Below are 25,108 nucleotides of genomic sequence, written 5' to 3'. Positions count from 1 at the left end.
CTTAGACCTGTAGTTTGCCAACCTCTGCTTTCAAAACCATTACTCCCACGTTGTGATCTGATGTCCCATTCTATGACGCTTCTGCCTCTATTTCTGCCGTGATTACTAATACTATTACTCTACTACACCTGCTGCACTATTCTGCCTTATCTGACAGCTCATACTATCACATGCCTGTCCCTCTTCAAACTGCATGTTCTCTGCAGGCAAGAAAAACCTATTTCTATCCCTATGTCACCTACTATATAATACTAGTACATATAAAGTGCTCTGTCCACGAATCATTGAAACTGATTGCTTTATAAGTACAGTGTGTTACATTTTAAATTGCTTATTTAAGCATTTTCTATCACAAGTAGCTAAGAATTTGTTTTTGGTAAAGCAGACTTCTGATGAGCCACCTAAACACATGAAGACTGTCTGGAGTCAGATGGGTGAACCTTCTTGGTTTATTTTCAATTAGATGAACTTTTCAAGCCAAACTGAGGTTTCCCTTCAAAGACCTGTTCCCGTCTTTAAAACTCTATGATGTGAAAGATTTTATTATAGAACCTAAAAATAATCCTCACATGGTACAGATTCAGTTTCCAGGAGATCTGTAAGCTTAAAAAAACCCAATCTTATCAGAAAGCTCAAAACAATCAAAATTGAGACCAGGACTCAAAATTTTTCTAGAAATATCAATCAGCTGTTAAGAGGATGTATTTTCCCTCTTTAGGAAAATGTATTTTCAGTATTTCCAGCTTATTACTTCTTGTAAAATGGCTCTATGTCTGGACAAAGTCAGAAGTTTCTCTGTCACCAATCATCTTAAATAACTTTGTAGGCGTTTCCTTCTCTCAGAGGCCACCTGGGAACCCCTCTAACTCCTGACTGGTATGGGCCTTCTTTCATATTCATTTTCTATGTGGAAACTTAAGAATTCTCCAGCATCAGCCTGTGGCAAATAAGGAACAAGGCCAAACAGATTCTTTGTTCCCACTTCCTACATCCTGCTCATCCAAAAAACTGAGCCAAATAAATACACTATTATTCAATTATAAATACGTGGAGTATGTGTTCTTCCATATCTAACAAAACTTTTTGTCTCAGGCCTGTCTTAAGGACCAGCAGGGCAGAAAGGTCCCTGACTTCCTTGCACACCAGTATGCATGCTAGAATAATTGTGCCCGATTGGGAGCACTGGTTGTCCATTTCCTGTTTTGTAGTAAGAATGGCCTACCAACTCACCATGCTTTACTTTAAAAGCTTACTGACAAAATCAGTACACAGCTATCTTTCTGCACTCTGTGAAAACAGGGTGGAATATAAGCCAGCCATAGGGATCAGAGAACTCCCAGGAGGTGTGGTCACTGCCCCCTCCACACACACACCCCCTACTGCCTCTGCTTTTTTAATACTCCAAAAGGTGAGGAAAAAATAACTGACAGAAAAATCCCCTATGCAAAAACCCCAACTCTGCGGGAAGGAGGGTGGGTCCCTGTGAATCACCCACTCCTCCTCCACGTGAAATGCAGCCAGGTGAGTGATTTCTCAACTAAAGATGGCCAACATAAAAGGACTCAGCCCTGCAGGGACATCTGAGGACACCTGCAGAAAACAGGGCAACAGGAATCCAGAGTGGAGGGGCAGGAAGACAGGCTCCAGGCACCCCCCAACAGAGGAAGAGGAATGAACACACAGGCAGGGCAGGCCCTGGTCCAGAGAATGGACACAACCTCTGGGCAGGCAGGTTCTTTTCAGAAGAAGCCCACAGGGAGGTTAGAGCATCTGGAGCTCAGTGAGGAAGGGCTGTGCAGGGCCCAGTGAGGAGGGATGCTGTTTTTTCTGAGTGCAGTGGGAAGCCACTAGGGGGTTTTTGGTGAAGGGCAGGAAGCAACCTATATTGCTAAAAGACCTCGGTGGCAGCTATGTGGGGAAGGGCCTGAAGCAACCTGGGACAAGTGGAGAGACCAGTCAGGGGCCACTAACACAGGCAAGAAGCTTGGACCTGGCTGGACACCAGGGAGGTGCGAAAAAGTGGGACACAGGACTGAGTGCCACAGACAGAATAGGAAGCAAGGAGAGGGATCAAGGAATGCTCCCCAGTGTTCTCACTTAAGCAACTGGATATGGGTGGAAAGAATCAAGGGTTCAGAGTTCACTGGAGACAGGTTACATGACATCTAGGTGAAAGCAACAAATAGCATCAGTTGTGTCTGATGACTCCTGCTCAGGGCACACGGACGAAACACCCCTTCCTGCAAGGCTCTCAGCAGCAAGCTCCTCCAAGACCAGTACATCAAGTGCCCCACTCTCAACTCACCCCCTTCCCACCAACCCTGCCCTATTCTGGAACTAGCATCTGGACTTCCCTATCTGTTCTCAAGCCCTGCAATACTTTGTGATAATGGGAAGCTGCCTACATTGTTTCTTGTTGTGTCCCTGGCATTTAGCATGGTGTCTGGCACACAGACAATTAATAGCTTTTAAATAAATAGATGGGGCTAAAGTTCAAAGAGAATTATGGGTTAAAGACAAGCCCGGGGAACTTGGGAACCACAGCTGGAAAATTCTTTTATTTTTCTAATGGTACCTTCTCAAAAATTCCCATCCTGCTAACCAAAGTTTCAATGTAAATTATGGTATCTCAGGGAGAGTTTATCCAAACGGACTGATGGACATCTGGGCTTCTGTTGAAGGCACTGTGTCCTCCCAGTTCCCTCTGCTGACTTTCAAACTTCTAGTAGAACCTCACTATGTTAAAAAGATTTTTTTTGACTCCTTAAGATCTCATGTAATGACTAAAGATTGAATTTTTGTCGAAAGCACCTCACCTTGTAGAAATGTTAAATCTTAATAGTCATACACCTCCTAGAAATCAAGAAAAGAACATCTTTGACCAGGTTTCTCAACCTCAGCACTACTGCCATATTGGGCCAGATAATTCTTTGTCATGGGGGGTTGTCCTGAGCATTGTAGGATGTTTACAGCATCCCTGGCCTGCACTCACTAGATACCAGGAGCATTCCCCCCTCCACCCACCCACCTAAGCAAGTTTCTAGACATCGCCAAATGTCCCTTGGGAGAACAAAATTGCCCCCCCCCATTCAGAACAATTATCTAGAGACCAAGTGGTCTTTTCCTATTAACACAACCAAGGAAACAAGGAGCAAATTCTAAGTTTGAAATGCTCACTTAAAAACAACTGGCCCAAATTACATCCTCTAGTGAAACCGAAAGCAAAACAGGTACTTACACACACACACACACACACACACACACAAACCATTCTGGTAGGGTTCTGAACCATGACATCAAGAAGTGCTAACATTTCCTCTGGATAGAGTCTAAGTCTAAATGTGAGACTCTTTGGAAGGGCTGCCTCATGCACCGGGTGAGGGAACTCAATACCAGGCCTCTCCACCTCTACAGGACGAAGACCCTCCTAGTAAAATGCCTATACTGACCAAAGCCCTTTTAAGACACGCATGAAAACATGGCCTTAGAGAGTTGTTCTTACACGTGTAAGACCGGGCATAATCACGGAGGTGGCTGAATGCAGGCAGCTCCCTGGTACCTCCTCAGCCCTCCCTGCTCCTCAGCCGGGGGAGAGGCCAACAGAAACCTTGGGCAGTTATGGCTGCAGGCCCCAAAACGTCCCCGAGGAGGGCCTACCTGCTGTCCAGGGCCGAATCCCTGTTCAAAGTGCTGGCTTCCAGCACCACAGAATTCACGGACTAAGAGCAGTTACAGTGATACTTGGCCATTCTCTTCTACTTGTCATTGTTTTTATGCACACTGCTCTCTACAAACAACTTAATAAGTCTTACACTTGAAATCACTTGAGACATTTGTAGTATCAGATTCCCACAGCAGTTTACCACAGAGTTTGTGAGGTCGTAACTTTTCCCTCCCCGTCTCAGAGCATTCACACACACAGCAAGCATCCAGTGAGTCTCAGCCTTCCAAATGCCCCTTGATAGGACCGGTAATGATGGAATCCAGATCAAAATTTTTGAAAATAAGATCAAAACTAGTTTCCAGTTACCTAAATTATCTAAACCAAAAGGCACCAAATGTACATGTGGAGCAAATACACCGTACGGGCCGAAAAGGCCCTGAGGACAAGAAATTAAGGGATTCACGTTGCGTCAGTCTGGACACAGTCCGCTCTGCCCACAGAAGGTCAAAATCGCCTCTCGTGCTTCTCAGAGTGCAGCGGCACACGCCCATAAGGACAAGTCAGTCAGTGGCACATTATCTTGGCCCGAAGGTCAGTTTTGATAAACAGATTTTTAGAGGTTTATAACATCAGAACACATACTACACAGGGGCGCCTGGGTATTTCAGTCGGTGAAGCGTCTGCCTTCGGCTCAGGTCATGATCCCAGGGTCCTGGGATCGAGCCCCGAGTCTGGCTCCCTGCTGAGCAGGAACCATGCTTCTCCCTCTCCCATTCCCCCTGCTTGTGCTTCCTCTCTCGCTGTCTATCAGATAAATAAAACCTTAAAAAAAAACACATATTATATAACGAAATGTAAAATCCATACTAATTTCAGATAAAATAGACCACAAAAACCATGTGTTAAGAACAGGCTGCTTCAGAACACTGCAGCTTCGGCCCCGCAAAGGGGTACAAGTCACACTCCACTCTTCTGTCGCTAGGGGGCCTCCTAGCTAGAAGTTAGGGACTGCTGATAATTGTCCAACTGCGCACCAAAGCATATCAGAGAACCTAAGATTCTAAGCCTCCACAGAGAAAAAATAAGTGAAGGGGGAGGGAGGGAGTTATTTATAAAGGTATATAAGTAAAAATGTCTCTAAATTTTTAGCCAACTTTTTTCAGCCAACTTCACAGGGTCACCTCCTCCAAATCAAGGATTCTACCTGTGCACGTTTCTGTGATGCACATAGTGGTCATTGCACACTTATAAATGTCAGGAGAGAGGCTGAGAGAGGTCAGAGACTGCCCTGAGCCACCATGCTGTGCGAGGGCCACCTTCTCAGCCACCACACCCCGCTGTCCCCCCACCCCGAGGCTATACCATGGGGTGAAAGGCTGAGCACTAACATTCCAAGAGCCTATCATTCTAAAGCATAAGGGTCCTTCAAGCCCATAAGAATCCTACCTCTTCTGTAAAAGCTTGCCAGGAGGCCAGGCCTCTTGGCTTAAAATGTTATTCAATAGATTCTTTTTAAAAAACCTTCCACATTTTCTCTTTCTAGGACTAATTTCTAAGCTCTTGGTCAGCAGGGACCACATCAGATACACATTGCCATGACATCCCAGATACATGCAAAGAGGGGATGATGGATATCCAGTTGCAGATTCAATTTACTTACAATTTATGGAAAATACTGAATTATCTGAAGAATAAAGGCTGGTATGCCAAATATAAAGGTACTGGGAAAACAAAGAAACCAGAGGGGGAGTATAAACACATAAGCGGAGGGATTACGAGAGCATCGATACTGCATTTGTTGGATGGCTATCAACTGCCAGGAGTTTTATATACATACTGACACTTTAATACGATACATATGCCCTCTCTACAATCACCTATCAGCTGAATCTCCTCAGCTCCACAATCTCTTACCCAAAACCAAAGCCAGATGTGTTTCAGAGTTTAGAATTTTTGGGGTTTTAGAAAGGAAATACTGTGTGTGTATATATCATATCTTACATAATGTCACCAGTGAAGTCCGGGACAGGGCCCATAAGAAAACACAGTAATTAACAGTCTACAGCAAAATACAGGAATATTCATACTAAGAGGAATAGCGATTATACGTAACATCACATCACTTCAGCTCAGGTTTTGGCACCAAATATATAACAGTATCATTCCATTTCAGAGGCTCCGGAGCTTCACAATTGTGGCTGGGGAACTGGGTGCCTGCATTACTGTCCTTGTTTTACGTGCAGGGACCTGAGGCTCAGGAAGGACAAGTCACTTGCTCAAGTTAACACCAGCTGAGGAGGAGAGGCAGGATTTGCACCCTACTTCTCCCGCCCCAAGCCTGTACGGGGCTTCAGACCCGTAAAACCCTGAAACCTCCTCTAAGGTGCAGACTGGGAACCAGCAGGTCTGGGTGAGGGTGGGCTGGAGGGCACGGCTGCGGTCCTGCATTTTCAAGGCACCTGGAAAGGTGCTGCGATGGGATCATCCCCTGTGGGAGAAAGAAGTGTGCTCCTTCCACTAACCACAGGCTCTCAGCCCTGGCTCGGTGTCAGCACCCTCTCCAGACTCTTCAATGATAGCCATTAAATCTGATTTCTGGGGTCTTAACTGATTGAAATCATCTGAAGTGGGGGCTCCCAGATTTTGTGTTTTTTTCTAATAATTCTAATGTGCACCCAGGATTCAGAATCACTGACATGAAACCATTAGGAGAAAAGGAATCACTGATAAAGTCAGACTCTTGAGAAGGCAGCCTGCAAGCCCATCAGGACTTCTACTAGAGTCCCTGGATCCCATCAAAGGAGTCTGGGAGGCTTCCAGTCCTGACCAGGAACTCTTATTAAATTCCTTTGGGACAGAATACCCCAGCTATCCCAGGCTCTGCGGTCCTAAGCATTTTTCTCCTCCCTTGAAACCACTGAAATCCTAGACGTACCACACTAAAGGCAAAGTCCTCCAGGACAACCACACATCAGTGCGGAACCAGGAGGTACCGCTGCCTGCCAGCTGACAGAAACAACCATTTAGTAGAAGACTACGCAAGAGGAAGTTCTACCTCTTATGCCGTAGGTACACTATGGTTCAAACCATGAATGGAGTGGAATCTGCACAAACAAATCAAGTTGTGGATTTTAAATTATGCTCACTGAATCCTAAGATTGAAAGGGACACTAGTCATCGTGCAACCTGCTCCCCCCACTTGCAAACTCTGAAGCTACCCCCACAGATGTCTCCCAGCTTCCACTGAACACACCCATCCAGACTCAGAACAGGACTTCCACAATGCAAATCTGTCCCTTAACGCCACCTGAACTCAAATTTCCAAAATTCCGAATTAGCCAACGTCTTCACACCCAGTCTTGGGTCATTTCTGGTACAACACGTATGCGCTCCAGCCCAGCAAATCCCTAACGTCAGTTCTCTGGAGATGGTAAAATTCCTCATGGAAACTGGAGTCTGACCTATGTGTTCCCCTGCTAACTTACTCATCCTGTAACCTGTACTCCACTCCCCGCTTTTTGTTCTGTTGCTTTTTAGGCCATGCAGAGATCCTCGGGGCTGCCTTCTCAGTTTCCAAGGTGGGTGGCCGTCATCTAGATTTCAACAGGCCAGATGGCAGCCGCCTTGAGGCCACAACCCCCCCACCCAGGAGAGGTGGGACCTCCACCCCAAAGGGTCCAGAAAGCAGGGAATCAAACCAAAGACGTTCTTCTCAAGCCTTAAGATCTAATGGAACTTGCCTGGCTAAGTGTGGACGTGCTTGGGACCTGCCACCCTCTCCTTCTTTCCTATTTCTCCCGTTTAGAATGGGAGCAGCTATCCTATGCCTGCCCCACCATTATATTTTAGAAACTCCTAACTTATCTGGTTTCATAGGTTCACAGCTGGAGAGGAATTCTGCCTCAAATGAATCATACCTCGAGGCTTACCCACATCTGATTTAGATGATATTTAGATGAGACTTTGGACTTTAGAGGTTATATTAAGATTTTGGGGGCTATTGGGATGGAATGAATATATTTTGCATGTGAGAAGGACATGAATTTGTGGGGGTCGAGAGCAGAATACTCTGTATGGTCTGAATTATGGCCCCTCAAAATTTATATAGTGGCACTGTAGCTTCTCCTGTGATGGTATCTGGAGACAGGCCTGTGGCAGGTGATTGAGGGCCCTAATAAGAGACAGAAGAGAGCTTGCTTCCTGTCTCTCTCCCTCCACCATGTGAAGACACAGTTAAAAGGGGGCCATCTGCAAGCCAGGAAGAGAGCCCTCAACCGGAAACTGAGCTGGCTGGCACCTCAATCTTGGACCTTGAGCCTCCAGAACTGTGAGGAATAAATTCCTGTTGTGTAAGGCCCCCGGCCTCTGGTATTTTGTTAAGACGGCCTGTGCTGGTCAACACATGCCTCCTTCATAAAGCATAATGTTCTAGATTAAAGCGAGCAGTCTGAATATCTTGACAACACAGTATCTCACTTAGTATCCCATACGTATATACACCTAGCATGACTGGCATCCATGAAGTCTCTGTAAAAGTTTATGGCATTGAACTGAATTTGGTCAGTGTTCATCAAAATGTTGTTTTACCTTATATACTTAACAGAAACACACAGAAATATACTGTCCACCCAAACTTAGCCAGCACACAGTAGATAAATACATTCTGAAATACTGAATGCTTGGTGGATATATTGTCTAGCTTCTTTTTTCCAGGCTGAAAAATGCAAGTTCCTTTAAACTTAAATACCATTTTTCATTTTTCTCGTGAATTTTTTAAAGCTTATATTTTATTTTCACAACAACCATGGCACCATTGTCCCCATACACCATGAAAGCAGACAGGGGTTTCAAAGGTCACAAAGGGTCACAAAGACTGGTAGGGCCTAGCTTGTGGGACCCCAACTCCAACTTAAATCTTGTCCCTCCACCGAAGGGAGGTCACCAGCTCCTTTACTCAACCTTTCCAGCACCAACAAATACACTTCCATGCTTTCCACCATTATATATATTTTAGAAACTTTTACATTTGTAGTTTTACACTTAGAAGAACAGAATGTCAAAACTTGGGGTGGGTGGCTCAGTCGGTTAAGCATCTGCCTTGGGCTCAGGTCATGATCCTAGGATCCTGGGATGGAGCAAGCACTGAGTCAGTGGTGCTCAGTGGGGAGCCTGCTTCTCCCTCTCACTCTCCCTCTGTGCTCTCACTCTCTCTCTCAAATAAATAATTAAAATCTTCTAAAAAAAAGAAAATCAAAGCTTTAAAAGCCTTTTATCATACGCAGAATTGGGACCTCAATGAATATGCCTCACAGACAACTGTTTCAGGTTAAACCACACCTTCTATATTCCACTCCAAACAAAAGTTACTAAAATCTGATGCAGTTCCCGAGAACCCTAAGACAAAAAGAAAAGCAAGGGTAACTATCTTCATTCATCTTAGCACAAGGGAACACCTGTTTATATGAACCAGAGCAAAGAGGAGACCCTCAACATTATCAAATGTGTGAAATGCCACTGCCCTCCTGCCCCCATCCAACCACCCTCCCCAGTCCTCCAGTTTCATAACCCTTCCTCAGCCCCAATGTTGGTCACCTCCAGGCCACAGTCACCACATTATGGTGTAGAGAATCTGAAGGTGATGGTGAGTGAAAAAGGCAAGTGGGATCAAAAGAAGCATCCCCAAAGACCTACAGAGAGCAATTATTTTCTCCTTGATGCCAAAGGTCAGCACACTTACGTAATTCGTAAAAAGCCAGAATGAGAAATGGGCACGTGTGTGCATGAAACTTCAGTGCTGTAAAAGCCCTTGGACTGTCTAGACCACAGGCTCTTGACCTCAGGCATGACAGAAGAGGATTCAGGAACTCCCAGGACTCCCTGAAATTTCATGCACTAGTCAGGCACTCTGGTGTATCACCTGATCAGAGGTGGTTCTCTTCAATTATGCCTACTTTGAACAGGAGGTTAGATGACCAGGAGTGATGGGTATTTGGGAACAAAGGCACAGAATGCTTGGGAAGCAGAGGACTGGGCAGCTCACATGGTGGCTGGCCTCCTGGCCAAAGATGCTGGAATGGCAGCGCTGTATCCAGCGGGTCTCTCTGTGTGGGTGCAAGCAAAGGGTGCACAGGGAACACAGACAGAGCTCCTCCCCCTCTCCACCCTCATCAGTCCCCATACAGATGCAGATTTCTTGTTTCGTTATTTAAATCCACTCTCTCACTCCTCTATGACCTCATCACATTTGCTTGCTCAAAGAGTGTTGCAACAGTCAGCTGAGAAAGGCTGAGAAAGCAGGGTTTACAGAAAATGCGATTTCCATGTTACAACTAATGCGTACACACCTCTTCACATGCTGTCAAATTACCCCACACTTTTCTATATAAACAGCCATAACCTAATTCTAATAAGTCTCTAGGGGATTTACTAGAATGATCTAGGGTGAACACAGGAAATTTAGAATATGTAGGCTTACTAATTTTTTCTCGATGAAGCTTTTTTAAGAACAGATAGAAATATAAGCTTCAATTCCACAGTACTCTTCAAAATGAAAGTGAATTTTCAAATAATTTTTAAAATGAACTAACAGGAGGGGCACCTGGGTGGCTCAGTCAGTTAAGCATGGAACTCTTGATCTCAGCTCAAGTCTTGATCTCAGGGTCATGGGATCAAGTTCCACGCTGGGCTCCATGCTGGGCATGAAGCCTATTTAAAATTAAAAGAAATATTAAATAAAAAATAAAGGAACTAACAGGAAGGAAAATTTATAGACACGAATTTGTGCTTGAAAAAACTGACAAATAGATGATCAAGAATGCCTACTGATTAAGTAAATAAAACACACATTTTATTACCATTTTATGAATTACCATTTTATGAATGGGTGTATTCCAAAATTTTATTCATGAATTCTTGGTTCAGAACACAGAATGCATTTTCTCACAGAAAATTGATAACACACAACAGTTGGGGTTTCCATTTTAGCCGACAAAAGCCTGTCTTACAAAGTGTATATAACACACACTGCTGATAGCACTGGAATCGAACCACCACACATACGGTAGGTTAAAGAGGGCCACAAATTCCTTGACACTCCTTTCAACAAGAGCTAGGCAATGTGTCCCCTCTCCCTAAAACTAGTAGTACCTTGCAGGTTCTTTAACCAATAGAACATAGCAGGAATAATGCTGCACCCATCTGTCAGCCTCTGCTTCCTCTCCTAAAATACTCTCTGTAGGAATCCTACTCCACCCACCCTGGCAGAGAGGCCATCTGCAGACGGCCTGACAGTACAGGGAAAAGAACCACTAAGCCAGACCTTCCAACCATCCAGCCACGTTGGACCTCCAGACCAGACACCAGATGAATACCAGTGAGTACTTCGGTTAATGCCACACAGAGCAGAAGAATCACCCAACTGAACCCTGCCTGATCAACACACAGGACCATGAGCTCTAGTAATAGATTACTACTATTTTAGGTCACTGATGCTTAGGACAATTTGTTATTCAGCAATCATTATCTGGGATAATCTGTAGGTTTTTCAGAAAATGATAAGCACATCTTTCTCCTATCCTGGCATCAGGAATAGTGTCCCCCCCTCCATTCTCCACTGGTAGACACAGAGTTATCGTGGTAGTGTCAGCCAGGATTTTCCCAGAGATAGGCCATGAAGGGCAGTCTTGTGTTGGAAAGGTATGTGGCATGATCACCATCATCCTGTCTGCTTCAAAACCCTCTTAGAATTTTCTACACACTACTGAGGACAGGACAGTGTTCAATTTTCTGAAGAAACAGGACATCCAATCAAAATGCCGTTGGTACCCTGATACAAAAGCCAGACAAAGATACCACAAGAAAACTAAAAACCCATAACCCTTATGAACTTGAATGTAAAAATCTCAACAAAATATTAACAAATCAAATCCAACAAGACATTAAAAGGATGGTACACCCTGGCAAAGTGAGATTTATCCCAGAAAGCAAAGATGGTTCAACACACCAAAATCAATTAACAAATATACCACATTGATAGAATTAGGGGGAAAAAAACCACATGATCATATCAATAGACACACAGAAAGCATCTAACAAAACTCAACATCCTTTCATGATAAAACACTCAGCCAAGCAGGAATTGAAGGGAACTTCCTTAACATGATAAAGGGCATTTATCAAAAACAAACAAACAACCCACACCTAACTTCATAATCAATGGTGAAAGACTGCAAACTTTCCTCTAAGACCAGAAACAAGACAGGAATGTCTGCTTTCACTTCTGCTATTCAACATTTTAGAAGCCGTAGCCAGAGCAATTAGGCAAGAAAAAGAAAAAGGAAAAAAAAAAAAAAGCATCCAAATTGGAAAGAGATAAACTATCCCTATTTGCATATAGCATCATTATATATATAGAAAATCCCATAAAACCCCAGAAAAACTACTAGAGGTAATAACCAAATTCAGTGAAATCTGGGTATATTATTACCACACAAAAATCAGTTGTGTTTTTATACACTAGCAATGAATAATCTGGAAGAAAACTAAGGAAACAATTCCATGTAAAAAACATCCAAAAGAACAAAATATCTAGGAATAAATTTAACCAAGGAGGTGAAAGATTCATACCTTGACACTACAAAATCTTGCTAAAAGAAATTAAAGATGTAAATAAGTGGAAAGATGCCCCACGGTCGTGGATCCAAAGACTTAGCACTGTTAAAATGGCAATTTCCCAAAGCAGATTCAATGCAATCCTGATCAAACATTCCCATGACCTTTTTTTTGCAGAAAGAGAAAAACTGATCCTCGAATTAATATGAAGCTGTAAGAGGTCCCAAGTGGTCAAAGCAATATTGAAAAAGAAAAAGTTGAAAGACTCATACTTCTCTTACTACCTCAAAACTTCCTACAAAACTGCAGTAATTAAAACAGTGTGCCACTGGCATAAGAACAGACTTAAAGAGCAGGAGAACAGAACTGAGAGTCCAAAAAAAATAAATTCAAGCATCTATGGCCAACTGATTTCCAATAAGGGTGCCAAGACCATCCAATGGAGAAAGAATAGTCCCTTCAACAAATGGTGCTGGGACAAGTGCATAACCACATACAAAAGAATGAAGTGGAACTCCTAGCTCACTCCCTATACAAAAATTAACTCAAAATGGATCAAAGACTTAAATGTAAGAGCTAAAACTATAAAATACAGGGATAAATCTTCACAACCTCAGATGTGGCAACAGATTCTCTTCAGATTTGATACCAAAAGCACAAGCAACAAAAAGAAAAAATAAATAAATAAAACTTTATCAGAATTAAGAACTTCTGTGGGGCGCCTGGGTGGCACAGCAGTTAAGCGTCTGCCTTCGGCTCAGGGCGTGATCCCGGCGTTATGGGATTGAGCCCCACATCAGGCTCCTCCGCTATGAGCCTGCTTCTTCCTCTCCCACTCCCCCTGCTTGTGTTCCCTTTCTCGCTGGCTGTCTCTATCCTGTCGAATAAATAAATAAAATCTTAAAAAAAAAAAAAGAATTAAGAACTTTTGTGCATCAAAGGGCATTTATTAAGCATGTGAAAAAAACACCTACAGAATGGAAGAAAATATTTGTTAACCACATACTTAATAAGGGTTTAATATTTAAAATATATAAAGAACTCTTACAACTCAACAACAAAAAGATAAACAACCCAACTAAAACATGGGCAGAGGGTTTGAATGGACATCATTCCAAAAAAGACATACAATTAAAAGATGTTCAATATCACTGGCCATCAAGAAAATACAATATTATAATAAAAATACTACTTTACATCCACTAGAACAGCTTATGTACATATATACATGCATGCATACATAAATGTTTGTGAAGATGTACAGAAATTAGAACCTAGCACATTGCTTGTGGGAATAAGTTAAACACAGAATTACTGTATGACCCAGCAATTCCATTTCCTAGGTATTTCGCGGAAGATAAATGAAAACACACATCTACACAGAAACTTATGCACATTATTCATAATAGCCAAAAGGGGAAAACAATTCATTCATCAGTGGATGAATGGATAAGTAATTTGTGGTATACACACACACAATGGAATATTACTCAGCCATAAAAAGGAAAAAATACTTACACATGCTACAATTTAGCTGTACCTCAAAAACATTACACTAAGTGAAAGAAGCCAGATGTAAAAGGTCACATGTTGTATGATCCCTTTTATAAGAAATGTCCAGAAAAGGCAAATCCATAGAGACAGAAAGTAGATTAGAGGTTACCAGGGGTTGGGAGGAAGAGAGAATGGGGAATGATTACTTAATGGGTATAAGGGTTTTTTTAGGGGGTGACAAAAAAGTTTTGAAACTAGAGAAAGCTGGTGGTTGCACAACACTGTGTATATGCTAAATACGACTGAGCTGCACACTTAAGATGGTTAATTGCATGTTATGTGAATTTTGCCTCAATAAAAGAAAATGTGGTTAGATGACAGTATATGGATTCATCCATACAAATACTTGAGTACCTACCACACACCAGGCACTTCCCTGGTACGTGGGTTAAGATGATGAACAAAAATTTTCTGCTACAAATTTAAAAAGCAAGGTAAGAGACCAGAGAGTGACAGCATGGACTATTTTAATTAAGGTGTTCAGGGAAGACCTCCTGGAAGAAGTGACATTTGAACAAAGACTAGAATGAAGAATATTATTCTGCTAAATAAAAAAAGAAAATAATGTACTAAAACTAAAATATAAATTTTATCAAAAACCATCACATGCAAAAATTCCTTTTCTAAAAATCATTTTACTCTTTATCACAAATAATTTATTTATAGTCCAATAATATGCTGCTTCTACACTTCCTCGCAGGATAGCTTTCAGGGCCAAGCCATACTCCTAAGAGAGCCTGTCATTCACCCTGCTAACAAGGCATGTTTTCCCTTTAGGAAATCACTCAGGAAAGAGGGAGAGGAATTACCACTTACGATATCCTAGGTTCTCACATTCACTCATACTCTCACTTTTATTCCTCACAGCTACCTTTTCATCGATGAGAAAACTGAAGTTCAGAAAGGGTAAGTAACTTACCGCCATAGTTAGCTAAAGGAAGGAGCAGAATTCAATCAGGTCTGATATCAAACCCATACTCCTTCCATACATATTTGTCTCATTTTTACTGAGCATATCTTAGGCCAGACTGAAAATATGATGAAGTGACTGTGTCCTTGAGAAGCTTGTCATCTCAGCACTAGAGACCCATCCAAGATGCACCAGAACATTCCTCAACCTGAAAAAGGCAGAGCAGGGTCCGGAGATATGAGGTCTTTGCTATCCAATGCCAGGGCATGCAACCAAAAAGTCCAACTTATGTTAACAACTAAGGAATCTACCCTCTACCACTCCTGACCTTGCAGCCTCGGTGTCCAGCTGTGTGCCAGTATTCAAAGCCCTTCCTGGAGCTACCAGTGACTATGCAACAAGCCTCCTCACTTCAATCCAGCCATCACTGACCCCTCCTGGTTCTGTGTTCAAAACTGTACAGCGGTTCTAGCAGAAGAACCACATAAAATCTTCTCCAGAATAGTCAACAACATCACTTCCTTGCTAAATCTGGAGAAGGCTTCCTTGCCTTTAACTTATATTCCCATAAGTAATCTGTAGTTATAATTACATTTGAGATGAATGGGTAGAAATTTGACTGTGCTGGGCTGCAACCCTCATGCTCTCTACAGAATGACCAGGCCTCGGGGACCTGTTCACCACTAACAAGCTAATGTGTGTAAAACTCTATAAAGACATAATGACTAAATACTATCATTATTACTAGACTACCAGTTTAAATGTAAATTAAGAGAGGAAAAGGGGAAAGAAAACACATTAGTAAATCAGGTTTGGGACTGCTACTCAGCAAGATGTAAGCAACACCCGAACCACAAGGGTAAAGAACGTCTTAACTGAATTTGTTAAAGGATGTTGAACGCAATGTTGCTGCTATAAGAAAATAACTCAAAACAGAAAGAAGGAACAGAGGGAATACAGGCTAGAAAAATAAGTCAATATAGGCAAAGCAGATGTTAAAGAAAAGGCTGCGTATGAAAAACATGCTGGAGAAATACACAATTTCTTTAAAAAGCACTATATCGCAGCAAAACTAAAACACTAGAATCTGAAAGCAAAACTAAAAAGTCTAGAATGCAAACAAAATCCAAAACTGGATTAAAATTCAGCTTAAAATGACCACACGGCACAGTAATGAAAACACAAACTCTAGAGTCAAATGGGCCTACTGCTCTTCATTTTTCTCATCTGTAAAATGGGAATGAGTAACAAGTTGGGCCGGCACAGAGGTGGCCCCGAAGGCAGCTGGCTCCCCGCTCCTGAGCCCTCTCTCTGAAACACAGCCATGGGGAACAGCTTCAGACTCGTGGGCCCTCTGACGTGCGACTCTGCCAGCCAATGCGTCTCCTCCTCTTCTGCGACCTTGCTCATGCTTGTCCTCCCCAGAAAATACCTCCTAATCCCCCGGTCCAAATTACATGGCACCCCACACTCCCTCAGCACCTCTCTGCCATAACCCACAGGCCCTTCTGGCTCATCATCTTACAGAAGCTCCTTGAGGCTGGCCATCACACAGCATCTTACTTGACTATTTAGCTTTGACAGCTAGCATGGCTCCCGACTAACCTCTCAAAAAATGTGTGCTGATCAAATAATTCTCAATTATCCTAAGTTGGAATAGAGGCCAAGCAATTCCCTGGGGCAAATCTTGACAAGTGAAGAATATAAAGAAAAAACTCTAGTCTGGGTGAACAGTCCATGCTTTGCCATTACCTGACTTGGGACAGTTACTAACCCAAACACTCCAAGCCGCCCATATAAAAAGAGGGAATTCAACTGCAAAGTCTCCACGGTTCCTACCACAGGCAAGGTCATATTATGTTCATATTTTAAGATCTTAACATTCTTATTCTACTATATCTTGATTAGCTATTGTATTAGTTATTGTTATGAAAATCAACATCAGGGGCACCTGGGTGGCTCGGTCCATTAAGCATCTGACTCTTGATTTTGCCTCACTTCATGATCTCAGGGTCGTGAGATAGAGCTCTGCATCAGGCTCTGCATTGGGCGTCGAGCCTGCTGAAGATTCTCTCTCTCTCCCTCTCTAAAAAAAAAAAAAAAAATCAACATCAGTAGAATGCTTTATTGTCCATTTCACTTATAACAAGCACGTGATGTGATGTGTGTGGTGGTTTCTGCCCCATTTACAGATGGGGAAACCTATTCAGAGAGAACCAACAGCCTGCCCAAGTACAGAGGGCAGGATGGGCATTCAGATCCTCCCCTTCTCAAGCCGGGGAATGGACAGCTCCAGGGACACGTGGTAGGATGCCAAGGGAGCCCTTGGCGATCCTAGGGAGGCCAAAGACAAACAAAATGCATCTTTTGAAGAAGTAACTGTACTCAAAAATTTGGGAGACAAAGTGTGTTTATATTTTTAAAAAATCAGACGTATTATTGAGTACAATGTAAAATCTATATTAAAATTTAAGATAAAGGGACGGCTGGCTAGCACAATCATAGAACATGTGACTCTTGATCTTAGGGTTGTGGGCTCAAGCCCCACGCTGTGTGTAGAGATTACTTAAAAAATAAAAAATTAATCTTTTTAAAAAATTAAAGCTAAAACTTAACAGGCCTAGACTCCCATTAAGGGCTTGAGACATACTAAAGTCATGCCATGCTCTTCCTCACACAGAAAAGCCATCTGAAATCAGAACATTTAATTTGCCCTATAATAACATCTCAAACATCAGGCTGTATTAATCCAAAAAGGATAGAATTTAATTTCTAGAATAAAGTTGTGACTTCAGGGCATTACTGAGCAGGGAAAGACAAGAACTAGTTTCCCTGTTCTTCCTTTCTAAGTCATTAAAAGCACCCAGGGAAGTTACAATGTCAAATAAAGTCTCCCATCATTCAAGCCTCTTAGTGCAACAAACCAGGGAGCTAAGCCTGACGGAAGAGAGGGGTAGGCACAGGGGGGCACAGTCAAGGGATGCAGCTACGAGGCACACCCGACTGCAGGCATTATCAGCCAAACCACATGGAATTACTGTGTGGGCACCTGGCACATCTCTTCTCTTTCCCAAACTTGCAGTTCTGGACACAAACACTGACAGGAGAGGCCTAATGGGTACCTCATTACCTCTAGCATATGCAGGCCTCCTACTGGGCATTAACCTTCCGAAGTACAAAGCCAGTCTTTGAAAACCTTCACTATAATTATCATGACTCCTGGAGACTCATCTTTCACCACTCTGATACTACTACTGTCCTAAAGATTTTATTATCCTACTTGGTTAATCAATTTAACTTTTCTCTCCACTTAAGGAACCAAGTTTCCAATAAATATGCTTTCGGGTTCTGCCACACAGTCTGTGTTTAAATTGGAAAGGGAATCAGAATATCAGAACAGAGGGCCTGATATCTTTCTTGGTAGAATGGCCTCATAAAAAGTTACCCAATCACCTCCATTAAAAAAAAAACCAACGTAATTAAAATCAGCATAGGGGCGCCTGGGTGGCTCAGTCGTTAAGTGTCTGCCTTCGGCTCAGGGCGTGATCCCAGGGTCCTGCGATTGAGCCCCACATCCGGCTCCATGCTCCGCTGGGAGCCTGCTTCTTCCTCTCCCACTCCCCCTGCTTGTGTTCCCTCTCTCGCTGGCTGTCTCTCTCTCTGTCAAATAAATAAATAAAATCTAAAAAAAAAAAAAAAAAAAAGATGTTTAAAATAAATAAATAAATAAGATCAGCACAGAACAAGCCCTAGAAAAACGGAAATCATGAAATGAAACAACAGGACCCGATTTTTTTATTTCTTGAGAATTAAAGAGATTTAGGCCATTTCAGCACAGATGACAGGCAGTAGGTCGGGGGTGGGGCCGGACAGGTTCCTAAGGAATAGGTGCTTTTTATTAACATTGACACCCCTCCCCCACCACCACTTTTTGAGACTCTCCACCTACAATGAGAACAGCAGAGACGGCAGTGTGCTGCCAACCCACTGCTCTGCTCCCCAGTGCAGGCTGGGCCCTTCGCAGCGGCATACCGCCTGAGCCACTTGAGCTCCTGGTTAGGAGCTAGAGGATAGCACAGGAAACATGGCAACTGGAAATCCACTGGCCGGCAGAATCACCAGCACTGTGTCTGACTGGCAAGTGACAGGACAGCAACTTGTCAGATCTCATCTTACCAAAACACAGGGGGGTGGAGAGAAATCCTTTTCCTGCCATCCTAAGGGTCCTGCAAGAGGCCCAATGGCCTCCGTGATGCTGGGGCTCAACACCCGCCTCCCAGATGCCTTCCCCAACTACCCCCAGCCAGCCAAAAGCTTCCCCTTTCCTGAATTCCCACCATACTTCCAGTCTTTAACACAATCCACTAATTCACTTTAGCCTACATTTTATGACTACTTAGTTTTTTCCTGCTGGGTCTTCCCTCTCCAGCTGAGCGCCAGTTCCCAGAGGGCAGGGTGGTAAATTTCCACTTTTCCTCACTCTTCCTGCCACAAGCTTCAGTCCTGGTGCTGTCTTGGTCCAGTACCCGTGGTTTCAGGCATCTCCCTTCCCAGTGCACACGGGCAGACGTCTGGAGACCATGCCCTTAAAAGCAAGTGCTGTATCTTACTCATCCTAGCTGTGTAACAAGAACATTATGGGAACTCAAGGCACATTAATTGAACATAAAGTTAGATGAGAAAAAAAAAATCCCAACTCCCAGTTAATGATCCACTTATCTCAAGGAATATAGAATTCAGCGAGAGATTCCCACCTGATTTTTGGAGTTGTGAGAAATCGACAGTTAGCTATATTGATGACATCTTATGACCTACCAGCCTCAGCCCAAGGTAGTCTGCACAGCAAGACAAAAAATTTTACTACTTAATGATGAAAACCTCACTGCTCCTTCCTAGGTTGGTCAGTTCCCCACCCCCAACTCCTCCACAATAGTGTTGTGCAGAACACAGTCAATAAATGCTCTTTAAAATGAGAATGCTGTTTTGTATTTTTTAGTTAATCATGAATCATAGATACTACTCAAGCACACATAGTTTTCTTACATTTTTCCTTTCTGTTTAAAATTACATGTTCTTCTATGTCCGTTGGCTCCTTGGACCCAAAGCCTCTAGCTATGATGCAAGCAGCACCTCCCCCCATTCACCTCTACTGTCTACTGCCCTCCTGCCCACAGGCATCTGTCCTCTCCCCCTGGCTCTACTCCTCCCGCCCAGAACAAGCCTAAGCATCACCTCCACAGTTAGGCCTCGACTGCCTCTCTCTGGTCACCTTCCAGATCCACTGGCCTCACTTCCTTCTTTCTCACTCAGTAACTCTCTTCCCAGTTTCTGTCCACATGTGAAATCAATATTATGACTCTCCCCTACACTCCCCCTCCCCAAATAATATCTCCTTCTCTATGAACACTTGTTAAAAAAAAAAAAAAAAAAAAAAGCACACAAGGGGTCCTGACTCTATGGAATCAACACAGGGGGCCTTGGTCATAAGACGTCTCCTCTACCAAGTTAATAGGTCTTAAATTGACCATGGCAAGGAGACTCAGCTATTGCATAATACTTGATAGTTCAGCTCACTTGCTGTTTGGAGAGTCCTGCTATACGAAGATGAGAAAAGAGAGATGGACAAATTTAACGCAATTTCCTTTGTTTGCTTGAGCCAGCCCAGACTTGCAACACCACAGTGACAGTTTTATCTTTCTTGAAGTACAGCTTTAACATCACAGAGGACTTTAAGGGAGTGATAAATCATTCTCATCCTCAGTTCATTAGCATATCTATCCTGACAATACCCCAGAAAGGCCTTTCTCAGCTTTGCACCGTAAAAAAAAAATAAAGGGATTCCAGCCGGGGTGTTTACAGAATCAAAATCCCAAACACAGGGGAAAACAGCAAGAAGCAGCCCAGATGTTTCAGTTAAATGAAGGACTTTCCTCAAGGCATGAACAAGAGTAGGAATATTTTGATGGTATTAACAGAAACAACTGACCACTGCTATTGCCTGTTTCCAGCGGAATGTCTTTACACCCATCTCACTAAGTGAGGCCATCTTATTAATTCCAAAACGCACGAATAGAATCAAAAGGAAAATAATTGGTCTTCTTTCCCCTCACAGAAAAATTCACATGAATATCTTAAAAAAAAAAAAAAATGCTGGAATGCTCCCTGTCAGTTCTCTCTGCTTTCCTGGCTTCTGCATTGTGACAACTGGAACAGATGGCGTCTGGGTGAGACACCTTAACGTCTTAAACCTCATGCGTGACAGGGGCTGATTTTAACTAGTGATGCTGGAATCCCAGGTCTGTCAGGGTGACTGTCATGAGCATCTACTCACAAGGATTTCCAATCTTACATATTTTCCAGTTTCCATACCAATAAGGCTTATTTTGCTTGGATGCAGAATTTTGCATCTTTAGACTAATTCTAAATATATATCTATACAGTCACAAAGGGGTAAAAAGGCCAATATGCCCTTTCACTTGAAAATCAAACGGCTGTGCACTATTTTGCCAGACATCCCACACATGATGCAGTCTTTTTAACAGGCCATTTTCAAACATGGGAAAGACACGCGAAGATTTTAGCACCAACTGACGGTCTGCCTGGTCATTTTTTTAAATAAGATTTTTATAGATATATAGAAGATTACAGAATACGTGTCCAAAACCCTCACCCGTGTGTATTCACGGCAAATGCCAGGAAAAAAAAAATTATGGCTCCTCCTCAGTTGTATGCTGTGAATGTAAATTAAGAAGCAGTAAGGTAACGCTACTCAGTACAGCCTTTATGACTCCACAAAAAACAAATGAACACACACACGCGCGCGCGCGCACACACACACACACCGTATCTCCGTCTGAAATCTGATTCAGAGCTTAATAGGAAAAACGTGAAATAAAACTGTTTCCTTCAACGGTCCATTATCTGAAGGGTTCTTTAATTTCAAAGCACGTCCACGACAGTTCATCCATTTCCATTTTGTTCCTATGTTTTCAGATTAAGGGTAAAGAATGTTCCACACAGAATCCTCTCTACAGGTCCAAATATTAAATAGATGTTCCCAAATGGGGTGACAGTGTGAAAACGTGGCAAAGCGTACGTGAGCCATAGCCTGGCGCCTCGAGATGAAATTTTAAATACTGTGGCACGGATCATTTTCATTTTTTGCACCTCTGGGAGCCCAGCCTGACCTTTACTATTAATCAAAGGTGGATTGTGTACATTTTGCCCAAAGCTGGAGCCCAGTACCCGCCTGCCTTCGGGGCCACTGCAGCTCCCCGATTATGAATCAGTCAGAGGTTCATCTGCAGAGCAATGACTCAGTATAAACTTTTAAATAATGGCTTAAAAAAACCCACCCGCCGCCAGCCCAGGGGGAGCACGTCCGCGGATGCAGACCCCCGAGCCGGGCGGCCCTCCCACCGCGAAAACACACCGCCCCGCAGGAGATGCCGGCTCTCCCCACCCCGCGAGACTCACGCTTTCCAGAGGCCTCGGCACCCCGTTTCCTGAAAAGCTGCGGGCACCCCGGCCCGCGGGCCCGGGGCCCGGCCTCGAGGACAAAGTTTTCCGAAGTTGAGGCGCTCGGGGGGCGGGCGGGCCCGGGGGCGAGGCGGCGCCGCACCGGGCACTCGCAGCCGGGCGCCGGGCCTGCTCCGCCCCGGCCCCGCTCCGGCCCCGGGCCCACCGGCGCCGCCGCCGCCGCCGCCGCGGGCGCGGGAAGGAACCGCCGGGGATGGAGCCGCCCGCCGCCCGCCCCCCGCCGACGCCGCGGCCCCTTACCCCGCGGTCCGCCCCGCTCGGCCGGCTCAGGGGCGCCGGGCGCGTCCTCCGCCGCGGTCCGCAGCGTCCTGCTCCCCGGGCAGCCCCATGTCGGGGGGCGGGGAAGGGCCGGCGGCCGCCGCCGCCGCCGCCGGCTGGAAAGTCCCTGCTGGGCTGCAACCCCGGCTCGCGCACGCGGCGGCCGCGCCGCGCCGCGCTCCCTCGCGCCCTCACGCACCCTCTCACAGCACTTCCTCTCGCGCGCTGGAAATCCCCGCCGGCCGCCGGAGCGCGCCCCAGCGCGCGCCCGCCCCGCCCCCGCCGCCCGCGCGCGCGTGGGAGCGCAGGAGCCGGCGAGCGCGGCCAGCCCCACGCGCCCGCGGCCCGCGCGGCCCCGCTCCCCCCAGCGCGCGCGCCCGCGGCCCGTTGCTAAGGCCCGCCCGCCCCGCGCCCGCCCGCCGGCCTTAGCAACGGCGCCGCGGCGCGAGCTGGGGCGGCCCCCAACGCCCCCCGACGCGCCGACTGCCCCCTCGCTCTGCGCGGCCCCCGCCCCCGGCCGCCGCGCGCCCCCGCCGTCCCCCCTTTCCGGGTTTAAAAAAAAACCAAACGAAAAACAGCCACGCAGCGGCGTGTGGGCCCCAAAGGTGCAGGTTCTTCGGCGGCCCGGAGCGATGGCGTCACCCGGCTCACCCGCGCAGCCACGCTCACTCCCACAGACTGCACCCCTAGACACACGCTTACCGTCACGCACCCGCACCCGCACACTTGCTGACACAGGCTCACAGACACGCATTCCTAAACACGGTGCCACTCAGACACACACGCTCACTCACCTGAGCACAGACACGCTCCCATGCCCTCGCGCTCACACTCACATACCAGCCGACACTCAGGCTCCTGCACACCCGTGCACACAGCACACGCGCGCTCACACACACATTCCTCTCACACGCGCGCAGGTGGGTGGGGCTGAAGGTGACTCAAGCCATCTGGGCCTCTGCTCCCTTTACCGAGAGGGGCCGTCTGAGCATTTGTTTGGAGTTTCCTTTCCTTCCTCCCTGGGCTCCTCCCACACCCAGGAAGCTGCGCTCAGTCAAGTGTGAACAGGGTGGCCAGTGTGCCACAAGTGCCCCGACTTCGCAACTGGCCCTGGCGCCCCAGTGGACGGCGACCCGCCTGCCCGCGCCCCGCTCTCCTGCGTCGGCCCCAGGCCTCTGCAGTAGAGGCGGCCTCCAGAGCCAGGGGCGCCCGCTCCTCCGGAGGCCGCGACCCCAGTGCCCCCCAAGTCATCAGCGATCCCCCTGGTCCTCTAAGACTGCACCCCGCCTGGCTGGGCCTCTCTGGGAAGCTCCAGGCCAATTCTACCCGTGTTTGCACGTCGACACCGGGGCAACAGAAGGGGCTTTTCGTTTTGGTCTTCTCAAGCAGACTCATGAAGACCCTAGACCAGAGCTGAGACCAGGGTGACCAGCTCGGGCCAGTCTTCCTTCTTGTATTTCTCCAATGACTCATGGGAGGAGAGGCAGGAAGTCCAGCATCTCCTCCTGCAGCTTCCCCTTGGAACGTTCCGGAACCCTGGACACTCTGCACAGGCTGCTGCGGCCGCGGCTCTGGCTCCATCAGCCCAACAGGTGTCTGTTCCCCAGCCTCAGCCCTGGGGGGCCTGCTCCCCAGACTCAGGTTGCAGTGGCGCCCCCGCTTGGGCCACAGAAAGGCACAGCTCTTTGAGTTCAGAGCAGAGAACCCGAGATGGCTGCCGTTCCCTGAGCAACCACGTCAGGGAGACAGGCCGGCCGCAGCCAGCCTTTGCACACAGACCCCCGAGCTCCCGGAACCCCATCGTCCCTCATGGTGGGCTCCCCTGCAGAGCCCTGGGTGTCCTTTCCTGCCTGTTCAACGGTGACACCGACCTGAAGAATCAGGTCCTGGCTGCTTGGCTTGGCCCGTCTCCTCCCAGGTCCGCAGACCTGCTCAGACCGCATTCCCGGACACTGTGGGCCAGGGGCTCACTCCCCGCTACGGCCTCACGCTAAACTGCAAGGACTGTTTTTAAGACTTTGCCAAAATAAGACTGCCAAACATTCTCTAGGCTGGGCTATTTTTGGTTCTTTTAAAATAAGCAGCAAGGTAGAAGTTTCAACGACCCATCAGAGGGGTTTTCTGGGACTCAGCTTGCTCTCCACCACAGCGTATCAGGTAACAGTGAGAATGAACAGATTGAATAGATCCAGGTCCGACCCCCGGTGGAGCCCTCTGCTGGGGAGACCTGCTCCCGCTCCTCTTCCCCTTCCACCTCTCCTTTCTCTTCTCCAACTGTCTGAGCAGTTCTGGATGCCCTGCCTTAGGGACTAGAGGGGGCCAGAGCACGAATAATTTTGCCCCAAACCGGGCAATCGCTCTGGGGGGCGGGTCCTCCGGCCTCTGCAGTTTCAGCCGGCTGGGCAGCAGTGATGGGCAGCAAGGAGGGCCAATTACAGCTCTCCTCTGCCTTTCAGAGGCCGCCCTCTCGGTTCCCTATGGCAACGTGGAACAACAAGCTGACACCATCTCTGGACAAAGAAATTTCTCACAGGGATTTATGTTGCATTACATGTTCTGTTTGCTGTGTTCCT

General features: G+C 45.9%; 1 protein-coding gene across 6 annotated transcripts in view; it reads right to left on the bottom strand.

The window, feature by feature from the left end:
- TRAF3 (TNF receptor associated factor 3) overlaps positions 1-22,764 on the bottom strand; it is a 109,297-nt gene extending 86,533 nt beyond the window's left edge. For 3 of the 6 annotated variants that reach the window (XM_087856234.1, XM_087856237.1, XM_087856235.1), the window contains exon 1: positions 16,690-16,823. Coding sequence is in view for 1 of the 6 variants with exons in the window: in XM_087856233.1 (XP_087712359.1) it covers positions 16,690-16,714 (25 nt within the window). In the remaining 5 variants the exon portion in view is untranslated. Of the gene's footprint in view, positions 1-16,689; positions 16,825-22,517 lie in introns of those variants that run through there. The other 3 variants (XM_087856236.1, XM_045777206.2, XM_087856233.1) reach the window with 2 other exon arrangements.
- Between the last annotated feature and the right edge of the window lie 2,344 nt (positions 22,765-25,108).

The sequence above is a fragment of the Ursus americanus genome, chromosome 26, assembly GCF_024610735.1.
Source record: "Ursus americanus isolate L20-20 chromosome 26, mUrsAme1.1.p, whole genome shotgun sequence".
Lineage (NCBI taxonomy): Eukaryota > Metazoa > Chordata > Mammalia > Carnivora > Ursidae > Ursus > Ursus americanus.
Note: the sequence above shows the minus strand (reverse complement) of the source record. Positions and strands in the feature narration are given on the sequence as shown.